This window comes from Leuresthes tenuis, unplaced genomic scaffold, assembly GCF_036924035.1.
Source record: "Leuresthes tenuis unplaced genomic scaffold, fLeuTen1.0.hap1 SCAF_3, whole genome shotgun sequence".
NCBI lineage: Eukaryota > Metazoa > Chordata > Actinopteri > Atheriniformes > Atherinopsidae > Leuresthes > Leuresthes tenuis.
Window position 1 is genome coordinate 17,068,224 of NW_027325357.1, and position 18,482 is coordinate 17,086,705.

The 18,482-nt window shown below is 41.7% G+C and overlaps 2 protein-coding genes across 3 annotated transcripts in view; one reads left to right on the forward strand and one right to left on the reverse strand.

Moving 5' to 3' along the window:
- Positions 1 to 331, forward strand: part of celsr2 (cadherin, EGF LAG seven-pass G-type receptor 2) — a 65,086-nt gene extending 64,755 nt beyond the window's left edge. Inside the window, exon 34 of the mRNA XM_072382179.1 lies at positions 74 to 331. Within this exon, the coding sequence (XP_072238280.1) occupies positions 74 to 80 (7 nt within the window). The 3' untranslated portion in view covers positions 81 to 331. The remainder of the gene's footprint in view (positions 1 to 73) is intronic.
- A 4,657-nt stretch (positions 332 to 4,988) lies between these two features.
- Positions 4,989 to 18,482, reverse strand: part of dstyk (dual serine/threonine and tyrosine protein kinase) — a 95,743-nt gene continuing 82,249 nt past the window's right edge. For both annotated transcript variants that reach the window (XM_072382183.1, XM_072382182.1), the window contains 12 exons: positions 16,295 to 16,801; positions 15,943 to 16,138; positions 12,842 to 13,080; positions 12,567 to 12,650; positions 12,248 to 12,424; positions 8,424 to 8,553; positions 7,948 to 8,104; positions 7,412 to 7,544; positions 7,158 to 7,271; positions 6,764 to 6,878; positions 6,148 to 6,282; positions 4,989 to 5,287 (listed from right to left, as the gene is read on the reverse strand). In XM_072382183.1, coding sequence (XP_072238284.1) covers positions 5,100 to 5,287; positions 6,148 to 6,282; positions 6,764 to 6,878; positions 7,158 to 7,271; positions 7,412 to 7,544; positions 7,948 to 8,104; positions 8,424 to 8,553; positions 12,248 to 12,424; positions 12,567 to 12,650; positions 12,842 to 13,080; positions 15,943 to 16,138; positions 16,295 to 16,801 — 2,175 coding nt within the window. In that variant the 3' untranslated portion in view covers positions 4,989 to 5,099. The remainder of the gene's footprint in view (positions 5,288 to 6,147; positions 6,283 to 6,763; positions 6,879 to 7,157; positions 7,272 to 7,411; positions 7,545 to 7,947; positions 8,105 to 8,423; positions 8,554 to 12,247; positions 12,425 to 12,566; positions 12,651 to 12,841; positions 13,081 to 15,942; positions 16,139 to 16,294; positions 16,802 to 18,482) is intronic.

The following is an 18,482-nucleotide window of genomic DNA, read 5'->3' on the forward strand; positions in this document are numbered from 1 at the left end:
ACCTCCCTGTTTTCCCAGCAGCCACTGCAACAGCTGCATGTGACCTCGCTGACGGAGAGGTGTGTCTTTGCAGGTCGTAGAGCATCCTTCCTCAGCAGTGACTGAAAGCCACAAGTAGCAGACCTCTCCTTGAAGTCTGCTGGAAAAAGGAAAAGAAGGAATTCCCCCTCGTCTTCGTGATTGCCGTGAGTGGGTGTGTGTGAGTCCATGCGTGTGTGCCAAACTTCAGGAGTCACTGCACACTGACAGAAAAAGTCTCCCTTTAAAGAATTTGTTTTGTTTACATACTTGAAGAAATGCACTTTTTTTTTAAATTTACTGCCCACATTAGTTGGTGTTCGTTTTTTTTCTTTCTTTTTTTTGTTTTTTTTTATTATATTTTCCATTTTTGTAGTATTTTTGTTTGTTTTTTTCTGTTCTGGTTCCAGGATAAATTTCTTGTTTTGAAGGCCATGGAACAGTAAAGATGTCGTGCCGTTGGGCTGGGTCATTTAATCGTAGACTTGCAAACATTCAGGGAAATTTCCTTTTTCATGCGGAATTGTTTTGTGCTGTCTCTCCGGTTGCTGTGTGAGCTGCTGGCGTCTGTGCCAGCTTGAGGAGGTCACACTCAGGTTATTGAGTTATGTCACATGGCTGAAATGTCAAAGAGGCACAGGACGGTTGAGTGCGGGTCGTTCACAGACGCCGAGGCTCTTTTTGTGTTCAACTGAACTTGAAAACAGGAGAAAGAATCTGCCTGTTAACAGACGCTCCACATAAGCTATGTCTTGTCACTGAGGGCTGTTTCCAGAAGGAACAGCTGCACAGACTGAAAGCCTTCGAGAGGTCAAAACTGCATGTGCAGAGGACTCAAAGGACTTTTGATACATCCTTATGTTTTCGTAAATCACTGGGAGCACTTTTTTTTTTTTACAGACGCTCTCATATTTCTTCATTGTATCATTTGTTTTGAGTTCAGTGACTAAACAACTGTATTTTATAGATTAGAAGCAGAGCTTTGTCTTTTGTAAAAAAGAAAAAAAATACACGCAGTCTTGTGCTGTGATTCTATTTGAGCTGTAATCCGTTTTTTTCTGTACAGAGTGGCCTGTAAATGAATCAAAAACATATCTTGAAATGTAAGTAGGAATCACTATTGGTGCTCGGGAGGAAATGTCCTTCATGAGTTACCGCTGTCACTCAGATTGATGTGATATTTGTTGACGCCATTTTTACAATCCATGTGAACTTAATGTATAAATTCCATGCCATAAGGATCAACACTACCATGTCAGTCATGGTGTTTTAACACTGATGTCCAAACACTGGATTGTCTATTTTACTCTGCTCCTGTTTTTATCAATTAAACTGTTTTCTACCATGTGCGTTTTTTTTAAACTTTTTAATCAGTGCCAAGTGAAGCATCGTTGCTTTTTCAGAAAGTTTTTGCAAGCTAGTTTGACACAAATATGTCGTGGTTGTAGTTTAAAGGAGGGCTCAAACACACAGGAACTTTGAGACTAGAAAGAAAGAAACACAAAGTTCTTTATGGTAGTTAATCCAAAAGTCCAAAGCATACTGGAAAACAGGGCAAGGAAAACATATGTACTCTGAAAACAAAACAGGTTGAGTGCCGAAGATGTGAACAGGACTAAACTGGGTGTTTGGACACGGGGTACGACTACCATCTGGCTGGTCAAAAAGAATGTTGGACAGGATCTACACAAGGAAAGGTAATGACTGTCAGAAGACAATATGTAAACTAAAGCAAAATGTGAATCATGAACAGGTGCAGAATTCACAAAGACCACAATTTGAAAATCAAACAGGAAGTAAAGTTAGCACAAACAACATCAAAAACCAAAGAACAAAGTCCAAACATAAGCACACCCCACACCAAAGACCATGAAAAAAGTGCTACTGTACAGGTGGAGTTACAGTATAAAATGCTAAGTCTAATAAGATTAGTTTGATTTAGATTTTTCGAATAATTAAAGCGAAAGGTTTACATTTTGAGAAGCCTGCTTAGCTTTGTGGTGGAGGGTTGTTGCCTTCTCGTCTGTTTGAATATCAAACTGTCCTGTGATTAGACAGTAGACAAAGTCTACCTTCTGGCACCTCTCAAACCTATTAACTTATCTTATCATCTCGTTCTGTCATCAAGAAACAGTGAAATAGCAAATAGTTTTTTTACTGAGGGTTTTGTGCTGTGGTGTGTGCTCACCTCTGGCTGCAGAATTCAGTTCTCTGGCAGGTAACTTCCAGCTTTGTTGGGGTTTGAAGGTGAGGTTTTACTCTGTTACAACAGGGATAAAGGGTTTGTCTCGTTCTATTTAGTGTCACTTGTTGAATATAAACTCTTCATTACTTCCCACAGAGCTCACCGTGCACAAAGTCGTGCTAAAGTTTAAGTATGCGTCAAAATTTCTGCCAGAAGCTCATAAGATCAGCTGAATAACTAAGAGGATAAAAGATGGTACAGTCCTTAATATCTTAATCAGTTTTATTATTTATATACTTTATTATTTCAAAATATCAAACATTGCATTGTTAATACTTTGTAACTTCCATTTTCTTCAGTGAGATCCTTCAGCCGTCTTTAATGCATTCAATGCATTCAGAGTCGATCCACAGATTGTGTTTGTTCATCTGGCCGCAGCCAGGGAGAAGCTTCAGATAATGCCACATTTTTGATTATTGTTTAGGACAATTATCCTGCACTTGCAGCAACACAAACCCGAAGCATGATTGGTTTACCGTGGTGCTGAACAGTTTGAGAGCTGCCTTTTTCGTGAAATTTCTATGCTTTTCAGGATATGCTTTTTAATGCGGTTTTGGAAATATTAGAAACTGTTTTCACTAAAATACACCAGGTTTGTTTAGATGTTAATGTTTCTTTTCTTAATGAATCATCATTAGTTTATTTTAAGAAACAGGAAACAACTTCCAGTATTACTATCCAACCTTTCTGTGGTCTTTTCCCATTTGGCAAACACCGGATATTTTCCTTCTCAGAGAGCTCGGCAGCTCTAGCCATAGATGCTGATCGTTGGGACAAGTTTTGCAAAGTGAGGGTATATTTTTAAAGCTTTGAAATTCACGTCACTACATTTTTTTCACGGTGACTTTGAACAGGCAAAAACCTTACCAACAAGCCAATGTTAATGGTAGAAGTTGTGCTCAAATCATCTCTGGTGCACAAACCTTTGCATAACGCTTCAGTGCATTTGCTCTCTGAAATTGTACGAAACAAGTATCATATTCTAATTTTGCTTCTGTTGAAAGGAATGTTTCCATCTTCGACCTTTTGTTCCTTTTCTTATTCTCTCTCATCTCACTTGATTTTTGTTCCTTAGGAAAATGTTTGAATTAAATAATATTATTTATAGATATAATGTGTAGCCATCGCTTAGCTCCAGCTCTTTCAGCCATGAGAGGTTCTTATTTCAGACTTTAAAAATAATGTACCTGTAAACATATCATCCATTCATCAAATTTGCACAAACATATTTAAATATCCTCCAAATGTTTCCATTTGGCCACATACAGAATTGGGTGAATAAGGTGAGTTTCATTTAATTGATGCTGATCTCATTTTCAAAGGCCTATGAGATTTGAAGAAGAAGAGGTGTCATTTTTCAGGTAACTGGAGGTAATGAGCAGTATGAGGAGGAGGAGTGAGAAAACAAAGTCCAACTTCAATAGAAAGATTCTCAAATCTCAGGAAACCGTAAACAAATGCATGTTTCCCTCAGAAAACACAGTATAGTTGCACACTTTATTTTGAATAACATATGTAACTGTGAAAATTGTTCATCATAGATATATATTATTTTTAGTTATCAGTGTTTTAATCAATAACTTAACATTTGAATGTGCTTTACTCTTAAAACTATGACAGAGAGCGTTTAAAGTGATAATAACGTTTTTAAATGTAATGTAATGTACAGTATCTGGGCTGATCTGAAGTCTGGCTTTGGTTATTTACAAGCTCATGTCACAAGTATCCAAACTTCTGTTTTAACATCACATGTGATTTTGTGAATTTATCCTGAGAATTTAGAACCAGAGAGGGAGACGACTAAAGAATAAGTCACTAGGTGGCGCTAAAGCTGCTCACTGGCTTTAAAAGGTCTTACAAATAGTGTTTTATCATCCCTGCCAAGTGGCTGCTGTCTCAGAAATGTGAACGAACTTAAATCTATGAAGGCATCCCTCCGACATCATGGTTTTTATCTGCAAGTCAGTTACACAGAGAAACTTAAGCAGACCTAAAACTGACGTTGTAGAGGATGAAGCAAATCATTGTTGTGCTGAAGTAAACTGCACAAAACACCCTCAGACACATTATTTTGCTGCAACTTCAACCGCAAACTGGTTCCAAAACATGTTTATTCTGACCATTTTTTCTGAGTCTCGCTTTATAGTCATGCTTCACACTGAGGGGGTCATGTTTTTATAACCTACAGCACCAAAAGCCTAATTAATCTCCTCCAGCTCCTCATCTCAGCCAAAAAGGGGAAGAAAATAATCATTCACCCTCACAGGCACAGGCATTGCCTTCTTTTGAGGTATCACAGGTCAATTAAGCTGAAAAAGATGCCTTGAAATGTTTTACCCTTGACAAAATCCTCAGTGAAAAGCAATTAATCATGTGATTCTAATAACTTATTCATGACACAGTCATTTTGTTGTAACAGATCATTTTATTAAAAAAAAGTTGTTTTGTATAGATGCAGACATGTTCAGTTTAAATACAATCTAAAATTAATCTCATATATTCATACTTTTTTTTCATAATACTGGGAACAGACTGCTTTTTTAAAACAATTTGCATCTAGTCACAATTCTATGACAAAGTATGAATTAGCACTGCAACTACGATGAAAGCATAGTGTTGAGTTTGTATACAAATACACAAAGAATAAAACACATTTACACACTTCTTGTCTCCATCACCTCCTCATAAATAACCAAAATCCAACAGTGAACAAGGACAACTCGCACATTGGTCACCTTTGATTGGCCCGTTCAGCTCCGTTCTTGATAAATACAACAAAAATACTTCTTCTGACAAGAATCCCTATCACATATATGTTAGTTTGTTTGGAGTGTTTTCAGTTCGAGTCCTCAAGGCTGCTGCTTTTCTGCTCAGAGCGGCAGTTGCAGAGCCGACCCATGATGCTTTGCAGGCTGGGCTCCACAATACCGAGCATGGGTCTCAGGGAAGGGTCGCCGTTCCAGCAGGCCTCCATCAGCTGCCAGCATTCCTCATCGAAACTGGGCAGCCGCTCCGGTCTGGCACCTGAGAAAGACACGGACACGAGTTAGACCCTGACAGCTGACAGGCAGAAACACAGGGTGTCAAAGCTCGTCTAAATAATTAAATGCTTTACATGGCTGTGCGTTACATAAAAGGGTTTCAGTTCACAAAGAGATAGTTTTATCAACCAAATCTGCTTTTTTTTGTTACATACAAATTCTGTTGTAGTTCAGGTCATTTATAAAGGTGTGAAACGCTCTAAACGTGCTGCAGTTTAAGCCTCTTTAACACAAAGGTTAACACAAGAATACGCCAACCTCGTTATGCCACTAGCTGGTTCAAAGCTAATTTGAAGCAAACTTGTTGAAATGTTGCTTTATAGAAAATTTGCCTTCAGGTTCATCTCATGCAAGATAAGCGAGTACACCCCCTAAAAAAAAATAGAAAACAATCAAATCCCCTCCCGTTTCCAGTAGTAGCAGGTTTAACTCCACTCCACTAACTACAACAACATCAGGGTATGGCTTTACAGCGCGTTCTGCATGAGCTGTTCCCACTGTTGTATCCTCAATGAATTTCAGCATGTGCACACAGCACATGTGCACAGTTCAGCTGGAGTCGATCAATCCCTGTGACCACAGGGGCTGAATGCTGAATCAACACTTTTGCCCACTGTCCTTAAAAGCCAGCGTTTAGCAAATGTCAGTGGGGGGGGTTTAACCAGAGTAAAAAGGGCTCAAGTGAAATCTTGTGAGGTGAAAGCAAATGGACCAACAGCAGAATGTGAGTTTTTGTGTTCTTTGTGACACAAGAAAGTACACATCAATCTTATTCCTCAGTCTGAGTCTTTACATGTTAGTTGACCATACCTAAAATGACTCATCTTTTAGGGCAACCCTTACCTTTTTTAACATTGTTCCACAGCTGGTCCTTACTGGAGCATTTCTCAAAGGCTTCTGGAAGCTTCACTGAACCGGTGCAGAGGTACCAGAACAGGATCCCGAAGGCGTAAACATCAACTGAATTATCATACTTTCCTGTCAGGAGAAGAGCCACCGCAGAGACTAAATCAGGCATCATCATTTTAACACGCAGAAAGCTGTGAGCCGATGTTCTTGTCCTACACAAGTTCAGCATCACATGACAGGACCCTAAAGCCAATAAAGACCTTTTGACTTTGTTACACTTTGGCTGCTTTTTCAGAGACTTCAGACAAATCAAACAGTTTGACGTAGTACTACAGGAGTTTCCCCGTGATGTCATTAACATGCTGCAGCCAGAGTTCTGATGAGAACCAACAGGAGATCATGTTTCTCCAGTTTTAGCTTCTCTTCATTGGCTCCCTGTTAAATTCAGAATAGAATTTAAGATTCTTCTCCTCATACATAGAGCTCTTAATGACCGAGCTCCATCATATCTTAAAGATCTTCGCAATTGTTGTAATTTGCCGCTATATAAATAAAATTGAATTGAATTGAATTGAATTGAACAGCGGTGTGACTTGCTCGGTAATCGTACCTGTAAACAGCTCCGGAGCCATGTGGATGGGAGTTCCAACAATGCTGCCAGACATCATGGCTTCTGGTTTACAGAAGCCCAGATCAGTGATCTTTGCACGATTTTGTTTGTCCAACTAAAAGGAAACAGTGTTTTAGAGTGAAATGATGATTCGTGATGTGCTCTTTATATTGAACTTTATATATACATACAAGTGGACAAAGAAAGTGTGCTGGGACCCATAAAATTAAATTCTCTACATATTTGGGGCGGCTGGTGCTTCAGATAGAATGTTCAATTACAAGTTCCTGGTACATACTGAAGTTCTGCAACACATGATGATGAACACCACACGGACTGTGACACAGTAAAGGAAAGCATGAGTATATGTCACTGGTAGTTGGTGTCAGCTTACTAGAACGTTTTTCAGCTTTATGTCTCTGTGCAAGAGACCCTGACCATGCAGGAAACGAATCCCCTCCACCACATCCAGAGCAATCTGAAGTCTCTCCTTCAGTGATAAACCAGCCTGTCAGAAATGGACAAAAAATGAAGAAAAGAGGGAGGAAAAAAAGGGAGATTTAACTGGAGGTACAGAGTAGAGTGGAAAATGGAGATGATGTTCCTATTAGAAAATGTTGTTTGACAGTCACTGTATTATCGAGTCACCTTCAGGCCTGTGTAGAGGTCTCGGTGCAGCCGCTCCATGATTAGCAGCACAGCGATGCTGGAGCCGTCTCCGTAAGTGTGATCGATCACTGAGCCGTGCAGGTCGACAAGCCGCTGATGCTTCGGCAGAGACCTGGAACACAACACATATCCAATGGAAGAGGTGGACAAAGATACTTTATTAAAGCAAACCTGTAGTTCACATAGAGAGTCATTTTAGAAAGTCTAGAGAAAACTCCTCAGATCTGTGGTGGTCGGAGCATTGATAAGACACAACGACCTACAACATAGAGTTGAAGTGAAGCAGAATAGCCTCAAGCATTCACAGTCCAAACAAATCCGACATGGGTGGAGTACGGCTGCTACAAAAGAATAACTGTCAAGTCCAATAAGAACAGGCTCTCCACTTGAACAATGGAGCTGCCTCAGAAGCTGCTTACACCTTTTGACATTTCTCATGCACACACACACAGTGTCAGTAAATTTATCATTCCTGACGTGTGGAAATGTTATCACACTCGCTCTTACTAATGCACCTTGTGTAGTGAAACTCCAAAGCCAAATCATTCCAGTGTTTGTCGTCAGGTGGAACTACCGACTTCAGGGCACACGGGTAGTGTCCTCCCCAGCTGTCGCACAAGTACACAACTCCATATTGGCCCCGACCCAACTCTCGCCCAAGCTTAGGCTTGCCTGTGAGAAAACGATCAAATCCATGAAAGTAGAAAACAAAAAAAAAACATTGTTTCAACACTACTTAGAGCTGTAAAGGGGAAATAAAGTTTTGTAGGCACTGGTTTGACTGGTGAGGCTGTGGCCGTGCAAATAGTTACCAAAGTTCATCTGCTGAACGTTCTCATCTGCACTCGACTGAAACTTCAAGTTTAAGACTTCATGCAACTCCATGTCTTGTTTATCTTAGTTTCACTACTTTTGTCAGTGGATTTGGGGCTTTTTAAATGCGGGACTTTTAGCTGCGAGTGAACAATGAGCGAGTTCGGTGGTGACTCACCGTGCAGCAGCACGTCCCTCAGGGAGCGGCTCTCCAAAGACAGGCGAGCCAGCCGAGGGGCGTGGTCCTTCCTCACACGCAGCCACAGGTCCTCGGTGCGCTCCAGGCGCCCTGTGTGCCCTTCTTCCAGCTGCAAACACCAACATATGGTCCAACATCTCATGTTTAGCATCAAGAGCAATCAAACGAGGTATAACAATGGTTCTCTATTCTCTTTTTTTTTTTTTTTTTACCGCTTACTCTTCGTGTTGGCTGTCTTTTTCTTTAAGACGCAGTCGAAGCTATTCCAAGCAAATAGTTTATGCATGCTTACACATTTCATGTTGCTCTTATGTAAGCAATAAGAAATGTATTCTTCATGAAAAAAAAGTCAGCTTTTTAAGAGCAAAGATGGAGCCGCACTAAAACAAGTCAAAAGCTATCACTCAACCAACTAAAGCAATGAGCACCAACAGCTTGCTAAATATTTCAACAAGTCAGAGGCCCGAGTTCTCGAGGTCTGCCATCGTCATCAATCTTGTTGCAGCTAATTTGTTCCACATCTCTTTCAAAAGTTACAGGAAGTTCTCAGGGACTACAGCCCGGCTTCCTTGACCTCTCTCTACGAGGAGAGTTGCTCCTTGATTCATTTATTTATTTATTTTTTTTTTAAACCAGAGGGCAACAGTAAATAGATGCCTCCCATCTGTGTGTAAACACTGAGCTCAGCTGCCCTTTTAGGGATTTTCAAAGTCTCAGGCTTTGCGCCTCCTCTCAGGCAAAGTCTAGAAAAAGTTTAAAGACTTTAAGAAAGTGGGAAAATCTTTAACATTCCATCGTATCTCTTAAACCGTGTTGCATGTGCGGAGTCAGACATTATAGATTTCATTGTACAATAAATGTGCTCAACATCACAGCAAAGACAGACTTCACTGCTGTGAATGTTAATGTAAACTAAATCTTCTAGAAGCTTGAGGATAAGATCGGTGTGGTTGACAAAAGGCACAAAAATCATCATGTGACTAGCACATTTCAATCTTCCCTCAGCTTCTATCTACTCATCTTTTGGAAGATCCAGCCACTCTGAGGTCTTTGACACTGCTGCTGTGTGTTTAAAAATGTACGGAGGTATTCCGTTAAGTGAAGCGAGTCGGGGCTGAAACTAAAGATCCTTAAAAGTGATATTTCTACAAGTCTAAAAAAAAAAAAGAGACGGGGAAAGAAAAAAAAAAATTGTGTCTGGAAATTTGACCCAGACTGAACGGGCTTTTGAGCCAGAGACTGTTACACTCTGTTGCAACTTGAGGATTAAATAAAGTTCATATTACTAATCCTTCGTCTCCAGGCAAACGTCCCTACATTCATGCTCCTTTTTATTTTATTTTATTTTTTCACATTTACAGCAAACTTTCAATTTCTCTTTCACATTTTTAAAACTTCCTGAAAGCAACATTACATACCAAGAGACCAGAGATGGGAGTTTGTTTCGTCTCCGGCCTTTTCACATATGCCTTTTTTAACCTGATGCACCTTCGCTGAACATCGCGTGTTAAAGTACGAAGGCAGAACGGGGGGGTGTCGAAGCAGTGTCACTCTGAGATGGCAAAGGGAAGTAAGCTGGCATTGCGGAACTTGTGACTTTAACCGGTGGCGCAATCGTCACTCGGTCAATTCCACGAGGAAAAGGCGAGTGAAAAGCGTGGGGAGGAATAACCATGAGGCCTGGAGCGTCCTCTAGTCCATCACTGGGCCAAAACAGAGACAAACAGAGCCAGAGGAACACAGGGAGAACAAAACCATGCATGTGGAGAACATGCAAACTCCAAACAGAAATCCCAGCCAAGCTAGAAGCAACCCACAAGTAGGACAAGCGTTGTGTTAACAAGGACGTCCTTTTTTTTTATGCCTTTAAGACGCAACCGATGAATGAAAGAGTCGACTGATTCATGAAAGCTTTGGTATTCTGGTAGTTCCAACAAGAACGTGACAGACTTCTGATACGGTTTTCTCTGGTTGACTGGTCAGTACTTCACTCAGGCAGTTAATCAGATTAATAGCTAAACAATTAGGATCATATCCATCAAATAAGGGACCATCACGCATCACATGTTCTATAAAATTGTCACAGTTAATTATTGTATTTGTGCAACCGCATCTTGAGTAAAGAATTAGTGACTGAAAATGTAGACGTGATGATTATCAGTACAACATTTTCACTGAAACCGATTTGTCAGGGTCTTCATGGAAGAATGCTGCAACAATTAATGAAACTCTGGGCTTCAAAGGCAGAGTGAAAAGGAAAAAAGGATTTTAATCCAACCATAAGCTGTGCAATAAAATTATCTACCTGTTCCACATACAGCAGGCGCACAAGCCTCATAAACCGTTGAAAGAAAATCAATGCCACGGTATATTTTTAGCTGCCAGCTTATTTGGGTCGCACTTGCTAAAACATGCCAATTAAACCCTTTCCCACTGCCAGTAGAAACATGTTTACCTTCAGTATTCAGAGTTCCAACTTACCCACAACCGGTTCAGTGAGTACAGCTACCTCCCAGGGAACAAACCTCTAACTGCCACAACATCAAAGTATGACATTGCACTGTATCCTGCAGGCTGTGTTGGACCAAAGTTTCTGATGGGTACAACTCTGAGTCTGAAACCACAGATGGACAATGTGCTGCCAGCTGTATTCCATCTATCCATCCAAGAAGGAAAACTCACATCTGGCTTCGCAGTGAGACTCCAGCTCCTCCAGGGCGACTCTGAGCCATTCTCAGACCAACATGGGGAGGCGACCAGGAGGCATTCTAACCAAACGAACCACCTCAGCCGACTCCTTTTGATGAAGGAGCAGCGGCTCTACAGAGAGCTCCCCGTAGATGCTCAAGCTCTTTTGTCCTCGGGCTCCCTCAGACGGAAACTCATTTCCGCCGCTTGTATCTGCGACTTCATCCTTTCGGTCACTACCCAAATCTTGCCACCACAGCTGAGGGTCAAAACAAAGATGGACCGGGAAATCGAAAGCTTTGCCTTTTGGTTCAGCTCATTTCATAACAGACCAGCACACTCGTTCCTGCTGACGAAACCCCGATCCATCTGTCCATCGCTCACTCTAACTTGCCATCACACATGAACGAGGTCCTCCCTTGCTTAAAGCAGAGACTCGTCCAAAGAGAACTCTCTGCCCTTTGCCAGCTGAAAACCATGGGCTCAGATTCGAGGGGGCTGACTTTCATCCTGGCTGTTTGATCACTTAGCTGCACTCTGCTGCAGCTTGGTCACACAGCTCTTGCGTCGGTTATACATGGACCAAATAGCCCATAAAAGTCACTCCAGTGCCCCAAACTCCCACAGCACCACCCACAGAAACCCTTAAGTTACACAGTCACAAGCCTTCTCCAAGTCCACAAAACACATGAAGACTGGATGATCAAATCAGTCAGATGTCATCCATCTTTTCAAAGTGTACATGACTTCGATGTGCTAAAATCATATCAGACACGTTATGATCACATTCATCCCAACCTGCCAATCCTCCATCTTTACCATTACATTAAACCACCTTGTTTAGCTTCTCTTACCATTTTAAATGATCTGTCCACTTACTGGTCTACAAACTTTGGTCATCTGGTTTACATTGGCTCAAATATGTCTGTGAGCAGTTTGGAGATGAGTGTCTCCTTCAATGGTTTGTTGCGTTTGAAAATCATTTTAAGGGTCACCCTTGAGTGAATCATTAAGTACATTAACTCTGAATGTTACGGTTTGTTTACACTTCTATTCAATCATTTTGATGGTGTGTAAGAGGTTAAAGTTTTTATTAAAGAGGAGAATCATTTCACCTGGCGGAGTGAAGCTGCAAAGGCCTCATGGGAGCTGTTAAGCCGGGTTCGGAACTGGGAACAGATGCTTCGAGCCAGTTTGGCAGCGCTGAGACTTTCTATGGCGTCCTGGGCGACTTTACGCTTCCACTCTGGAGTGATGGCAGGAGGGTTCACAAACGTTATCCTGTGGATTATCTATAGGAGGGACACAAAACGATCATGTAAAGTCCTCTTTATTGCCACGGTTTCCAAGAGCAACAAAACCGCGGATATGACAACGATCCATTCAGAAGTCACCCGTCACCGGCTGCACGACTGATATTTTGGAGGCACCGACCTGTTTGATTTGCTCCCAGACGAATCTTGTGACAGAGGATCCTGAATGAAAGGTGACCTCCACATGATAGGCAGCATTTAATAACTGTGACAAATAAGATAAAGGGGTAAAAAGGCTGAAAAGACCACAGTGTAAGATAAGAGTAAGAAACGACTAATATGCAGTTTATATGATACCACAGATTCAATTTATGTGTACATTTTTTTTTCTTTCATGCGACATAATATCAACATTTAAGGACATTTAAGGATCCCATTTCAAAAACCACTGCCCACCTGTTTTAGATGATTAGAAGTAATATTGTGAACAGAGGAATCAAAGGTGGACTTTTCCAGACTGTTGAGACAACGCTCCAGAGTTCCCACGAAGCTCTCCCTCAGATAGTCCACAGAGCTGATGAGCTTATTGGCCACCGCCTGATTCAAACGCACCACTATCAGCTCCTGGATCAGATGGATGCAGGATTTGATCTCCTTGGACGTAACAGGCTCTCCGTTAGTTGTTACAATGATATCTGCAGATGAGAGAAAAGTTTGTCAAGATAATAAAGTGGCATGTGGAACCAATTAGCACAGAGAAATAATTAAACTGATGTCACGAGACATTTATTTGAAGATGAACACAATGCGCTGATGCACCATTTTCACAGCGTTTGCTTTTTTTATCAACTCGAAGGGATAATCAGTTGTTTCCGTCTCAATTTCATATTTAATGAAAACGAAATTGAAGAGTTTATATAAATGACAACAGACATCTAGCCAAGTTAGATAACAGCAACAACAGGAGCACAGCGGCAAATGTGGCAAAATGCAAATTTCACAAAAATATACCAGTCTGGTACCTACAATATAACTTATCAACATTCGATCAGATAGCCTTTATAGCAAGCTTAAATATACGAGATGTTTCTCACAAAAAGTTTGCCCGGGACTTCTTCCAGCAGCCACCAGTAAACTGAAATGAGTTGTTTCAATCATTGACAGTATCGTGGGAACAATTAATAAGTAAATCATTCCGGTCAAGTCAGCAGGAAACTCATTTGACTTTCCTGAATAAGCCACATTTATCAAACACAGTTCAACTCTATATACTCCCTTCTGAGGACGTCCCCTTAACAAAAACAGCTGTTGGCAACGTAAGGAAAAAGTAAACTGACGAGACTTTACCAGAACTTAGTAGTTAGAGGTCACAAGTGTGTTGGACTTTGATGTTACAGATGGGTCTGTGGCAGTGAGGTCCAAAGGAACCAAAAAAGTACTCGCACTGAATGTAAACATGGAAACCAACAATGCGGGGATTAAAACCGGCACATCATAGGTTTTAGGAAGACCTCGACGGTACACAGTTTTTTTTGTTGGTGAATAAACTACAATATCACAACTTGGTGGCGGATTTCGCCTCTGATTTTTTGTCACAGCAAGCATAAAACTCTCCATGTTTTGATGGCACCGTGTCCCAGAGGCTTGTTTATGTTGGCGATAACATGACGGTGAAATACTGCATTTGGCTGGTTTCTAAAAACGATTAAGAACAGATCTGATTTTACCCGAAGCTACCCAGATAACCAGAAAAAGATGCTTCTTTGACATTCGCAGGGACACTGATGTGAGAGACTCTCGATCGCTGAAAGTGGTCCTCCGGACCGTGCCACAAGTTTGTGAACAGATTGCAAAAATACAACAAGCTCTGATGTGTCTTCTTAGACCTAAAAAACACTCTGGCCAGCAAAGACAAAACAGCTGTCCATTTCACTTACTGACACCAGCAAGAACAGATCTAAAGAAAATAGTATGGATAGGGTGAGGACGGTCCGCCAGAGGTGGTCAGCTGCTGCTACGGAGACACGATCAAACAGTGAAGTCTTTCTTGTGATGCCTTTTAACCTCGAAGGGAAATATAAAGAAGGCACACAAGTAGTCTTTGTTGAGTAAACAACTGTGAAATCACTAATTCAAAAAGGTAATCTGAGACTATAACAGCCAATTTCACATTTCCAATCATCTAAAATAAAACCCGTAAAAGGAAAGCACACCATTTATGAACAAAATACTCTTCAGTCGTTCTTAAGATTTAAAAACATCACCAGACAACCTGATCTTATCCCCTAACTGTGTAAACATTTTACAAAACCCTACACACGTTAGTCTCAAAGGCTGTGGCCTTCAAAGGAGTGAACTAATACGTTTCAGTCAGTTCATAATGTTAAAAAAAGACAAAACGACAAAAAGAACATGACAAAAACTATGTTCATAACATAAGAGATCTAAAAGAAATACAGAGCCGCATCACCTGATGAGCTACTGATGTTAAAGTATATCCTTTTTCCAATATCAACTTTAGAAATAGGCTAATCCGCGTGTACTTCAGAACGACGGCATTGTATGTGAAACACATCATCATAGTACGAGTGTCAGTCCACTTAGCAAACTTCAGAAAAGTGCTGGGAGTTCATTTCTCCCCGCACAGGATAAAAAAAAAAAAAGACGGCGGTCACGGCTAACAACGAGCATGCAAGGCAGTCGGGGATAAAACACTAATCAGCGGCATTCACGGTCAGCTCCCACAAACAGGCTTTTCAATCTCTATTGTGATCATGTCTGGCATATCGTATGACTACAGCACAGACACGTGCAATGCTGCGTCTCCTCCATTTCCACGGGCACAACTTCTGCCCATATGACCGGATGTCCACAAATGAGCGACAATTGGAGACTAGTTTTGACGCTTAGAAAAAAAAACACTTTGCAGATACTCAGGGAAAAAAATAAAAAAATAAATAAAGATATATATACATATATATATATATATATATATAAAAGGTTTGAAGTACGCAGTTTACGTTTATCAACGTGTTGATTATAGATCATTTTAAACATTGTTGAATCTGAGGTTTAACTTCACTTTTCATCTCCACCAAAGAGATCGTGTAGAACAGTGTTTCTCAATTGCGGTCCTCATGACTCACTGCCCTGCATGTTTCCTATGTTTCCCTCCTCCACCACACCTGATTCAAATGAATGGCTCCTTATCAGGCCACTGCAGAGCTTGATGACGAGCTGATCATTTGAATCAGGTGTGGTGGAGGAGGGAAACATCGAAAACATACAGGTCAGTGGGTCATGAGGACCGGAATTGAGAAACACTGGTATGGAATGTTTAGTTTGTTTCCCTTTTTTGCAGGATTACTCAAAGAGGAGCGCCAAGACCCATCTCTAGATGCAGGACATTCAGGGACGAGGCGCGTGGTCACACTTGACTTTATTACATCTGAACCAATAGTCTGATAGAACTCGTCAAACTCTGCTAAACATCTATGTCCATGGCACGCAAAAAAAGCTTGAAAGCTTGCATGCGTACAGGGAGCTTACTCACTAACCTGTAAACTCTAGGTTTTCTGCGTCCTCCAGTAGCTGCTCTTTCATGCTGCTGAGAGTCTCCACAATCATCTCCTTCATCTCTTCCTGTTTGCGGTTAGCGATGGCCATAAGGGAGTTGAAGAGTTCGCCCTCTTTCTCACGGGTGTACTCCAGCCGGCGGGGAGTTATCTGCAAGTCCCTCTGCATGTCAAAGGCCTGCAGGTCAGGGAAGCACAGAGGCAAAGGTCTGTTAGTGTTTCTGTCAGGGACGTAAAGCATAAAAGCTCACCGAGACCAAGCAATTCATGCAGTGACGCTCGCAAAAAGACAAACACACAGATGACCAGTGCTAGCACACCATCATCTTCTGACCTGGTTGATGAAAAGATCTAGACATCGACAGTGAAGCCCGTTAAGCAGGTTGGCAGCCTCCACCTGTTGGTTTTGGAGCACTTGGCGAGCGAATGGCACCAGCAACCTGTGCAGTCTCTCAAAAGATTCACCAAGCATGTTTTGGGGCTTGGCACCCGGGTTGGGCATCTGCGTGGGGGCGCCACAGGAACAGTTCCCTGTTGGGCTATTTACCAAGCCAAGCGAGAGCAGCTGCTTGTGAAGGGCGCTTTTCTCCCTCTCTTTCTCCTTCTCTGCTCGGCGGCCGGGTTCTGGGGATGCTGAGACCGTGGCGTCGGGGATACGAACAAAGCAGATGGGAAACGAGAGCATCTGCTTGACCTTCCGGAGCTCGGCCACCTGCTCGGGGCTTAGGGAGTCCTGGTTGACGGCGTAGAGAATGACGGGAATCATGCTGCGTTTGCAGTCTTCCAACGCCTCTTCAATGGGCTGGACGCTCGAACAGGGCACCACCATGACCTTTGCTTCCTGAAAGCGAACCACAAGTAAACCACAAAAAAATGTGACGCTCGTTTCACGCACATGTGCATCTCGAGTCTTGTATGAGGAAAGGTTGCACTCCAAATGAAACCCAAGCACATCACCACACAATGACTTATGCTGAAAGCCACCGACACAGACACAACGAGGAGGATATTGCTTGATATTTGACAAATTTTGCTAAAAATCCCTGCCACTTCACAATGAAACTAGGAGAAACCAAATTTCAAAGAACCGCATACTTATTTACAGTAACAACATTGACATGTTCTGTGCGCAATGACAAAGGCATCTGTCGGCTTTATGTGGCATTTAAGCATCTCTCTGGATCCACAAATTCCTCACACTAATAGCATCAACTATGATAAAAGTCAGAGAGGAGTTGTATGATCATATGATGAGGTCAACAAGAACAAGCTTTACTGCTTCAGTCACTCTATGTTGTAGATTAACTCTGTCCCCTGTGGAGAATCTATACAATAAAGCCCTTTTCAGACATCAAACACGCAACATTAACGGCTGCATTAATCTGTTAAAGTGGCATTCTTTCATCCAGAGTTTGATCATTTCAGCCGCGGTGCTCCTCACGCTTCATTTGGTTATGTCTGCCACAGCGAAGCACCAAAGTAACAAGTGAACCCCAATTTGTGGCACTAAAACCCAAAGTTAGAGCCAGAGTCACCTCACTAAGTCACAGGCCCTCTTTGTAGTGCCGTGCGTACCTCTGGTTGCTCTGAATAATCCACAGACCTCACCGTAAACAGCTTAATAAATACTCCCAAACATTAAAAAGCTTTGTTTGTCTAAAATGATTTGTGTCATTTAGATAAAACGACCCTTCATGGACCTGAACCGGCGCTGCAAATGAGCATGCTTTACAGTCTTAATAACAAACAATAACCCAATTTTCAAATCCCTCAATGCCAAAAGGCATTTAAAACAAAAAGAATAAAAAACAACGTATCACATGCTCCTTCTACTTCTGCACACATTATGGTAAGTAAATATTTGTGGTGGTCTTGGGGAAAGTCTGTGACGAGGCAGGAAAAAACACGACCCATGTAAAAAGGTTTTCTTAACCCTTGATAAATAACAGCATTAACAGAAAAACCGACTCGCAGATAGCTTGGGAGGGAGACTGTGACGAGGAAGACAGCCAGAGAAAAGAGGCAGAAATGACCAGCAGCCAAACAAAGGGGACAGTCAGTCCTGTCGCCATGAAACAAGAGGCGAGCCCGTCTGAGCAGTCTCTTTGGAACAAAGATAGCCTGCAAACATTTTGTTCACGACCAGTTCAAATCAGTACAGCGTTTGAATCGCCTCCCGTTTCCAATAACAACTCTTCACGATCATGTCTACGGGGCAGCTTGAAGTTACTGCTCTGTTTTATTTAATCTTTTAAGACGGGAAGTGTTCCTGTGACCAAGTTCTATAAAGTAGCACAGCAAAGACTAATGGGCCACGGATGAAATCAGAAATTCCATCTATTAGCATTATTTAAGGGTAGCTGCTAAGATCGCAGACCTTTTCAAACAGGTGGGCTGCCACATGTAACCTTATCGACACCGGACGGCCAACGAAACAGAATCTTTATTCAAAAGAATTTTAGAAAGACGGTGGCAGGTTAGCACCCCTCATGTCTTCATGGTCAGGCCGCAGTTAAGTGGAG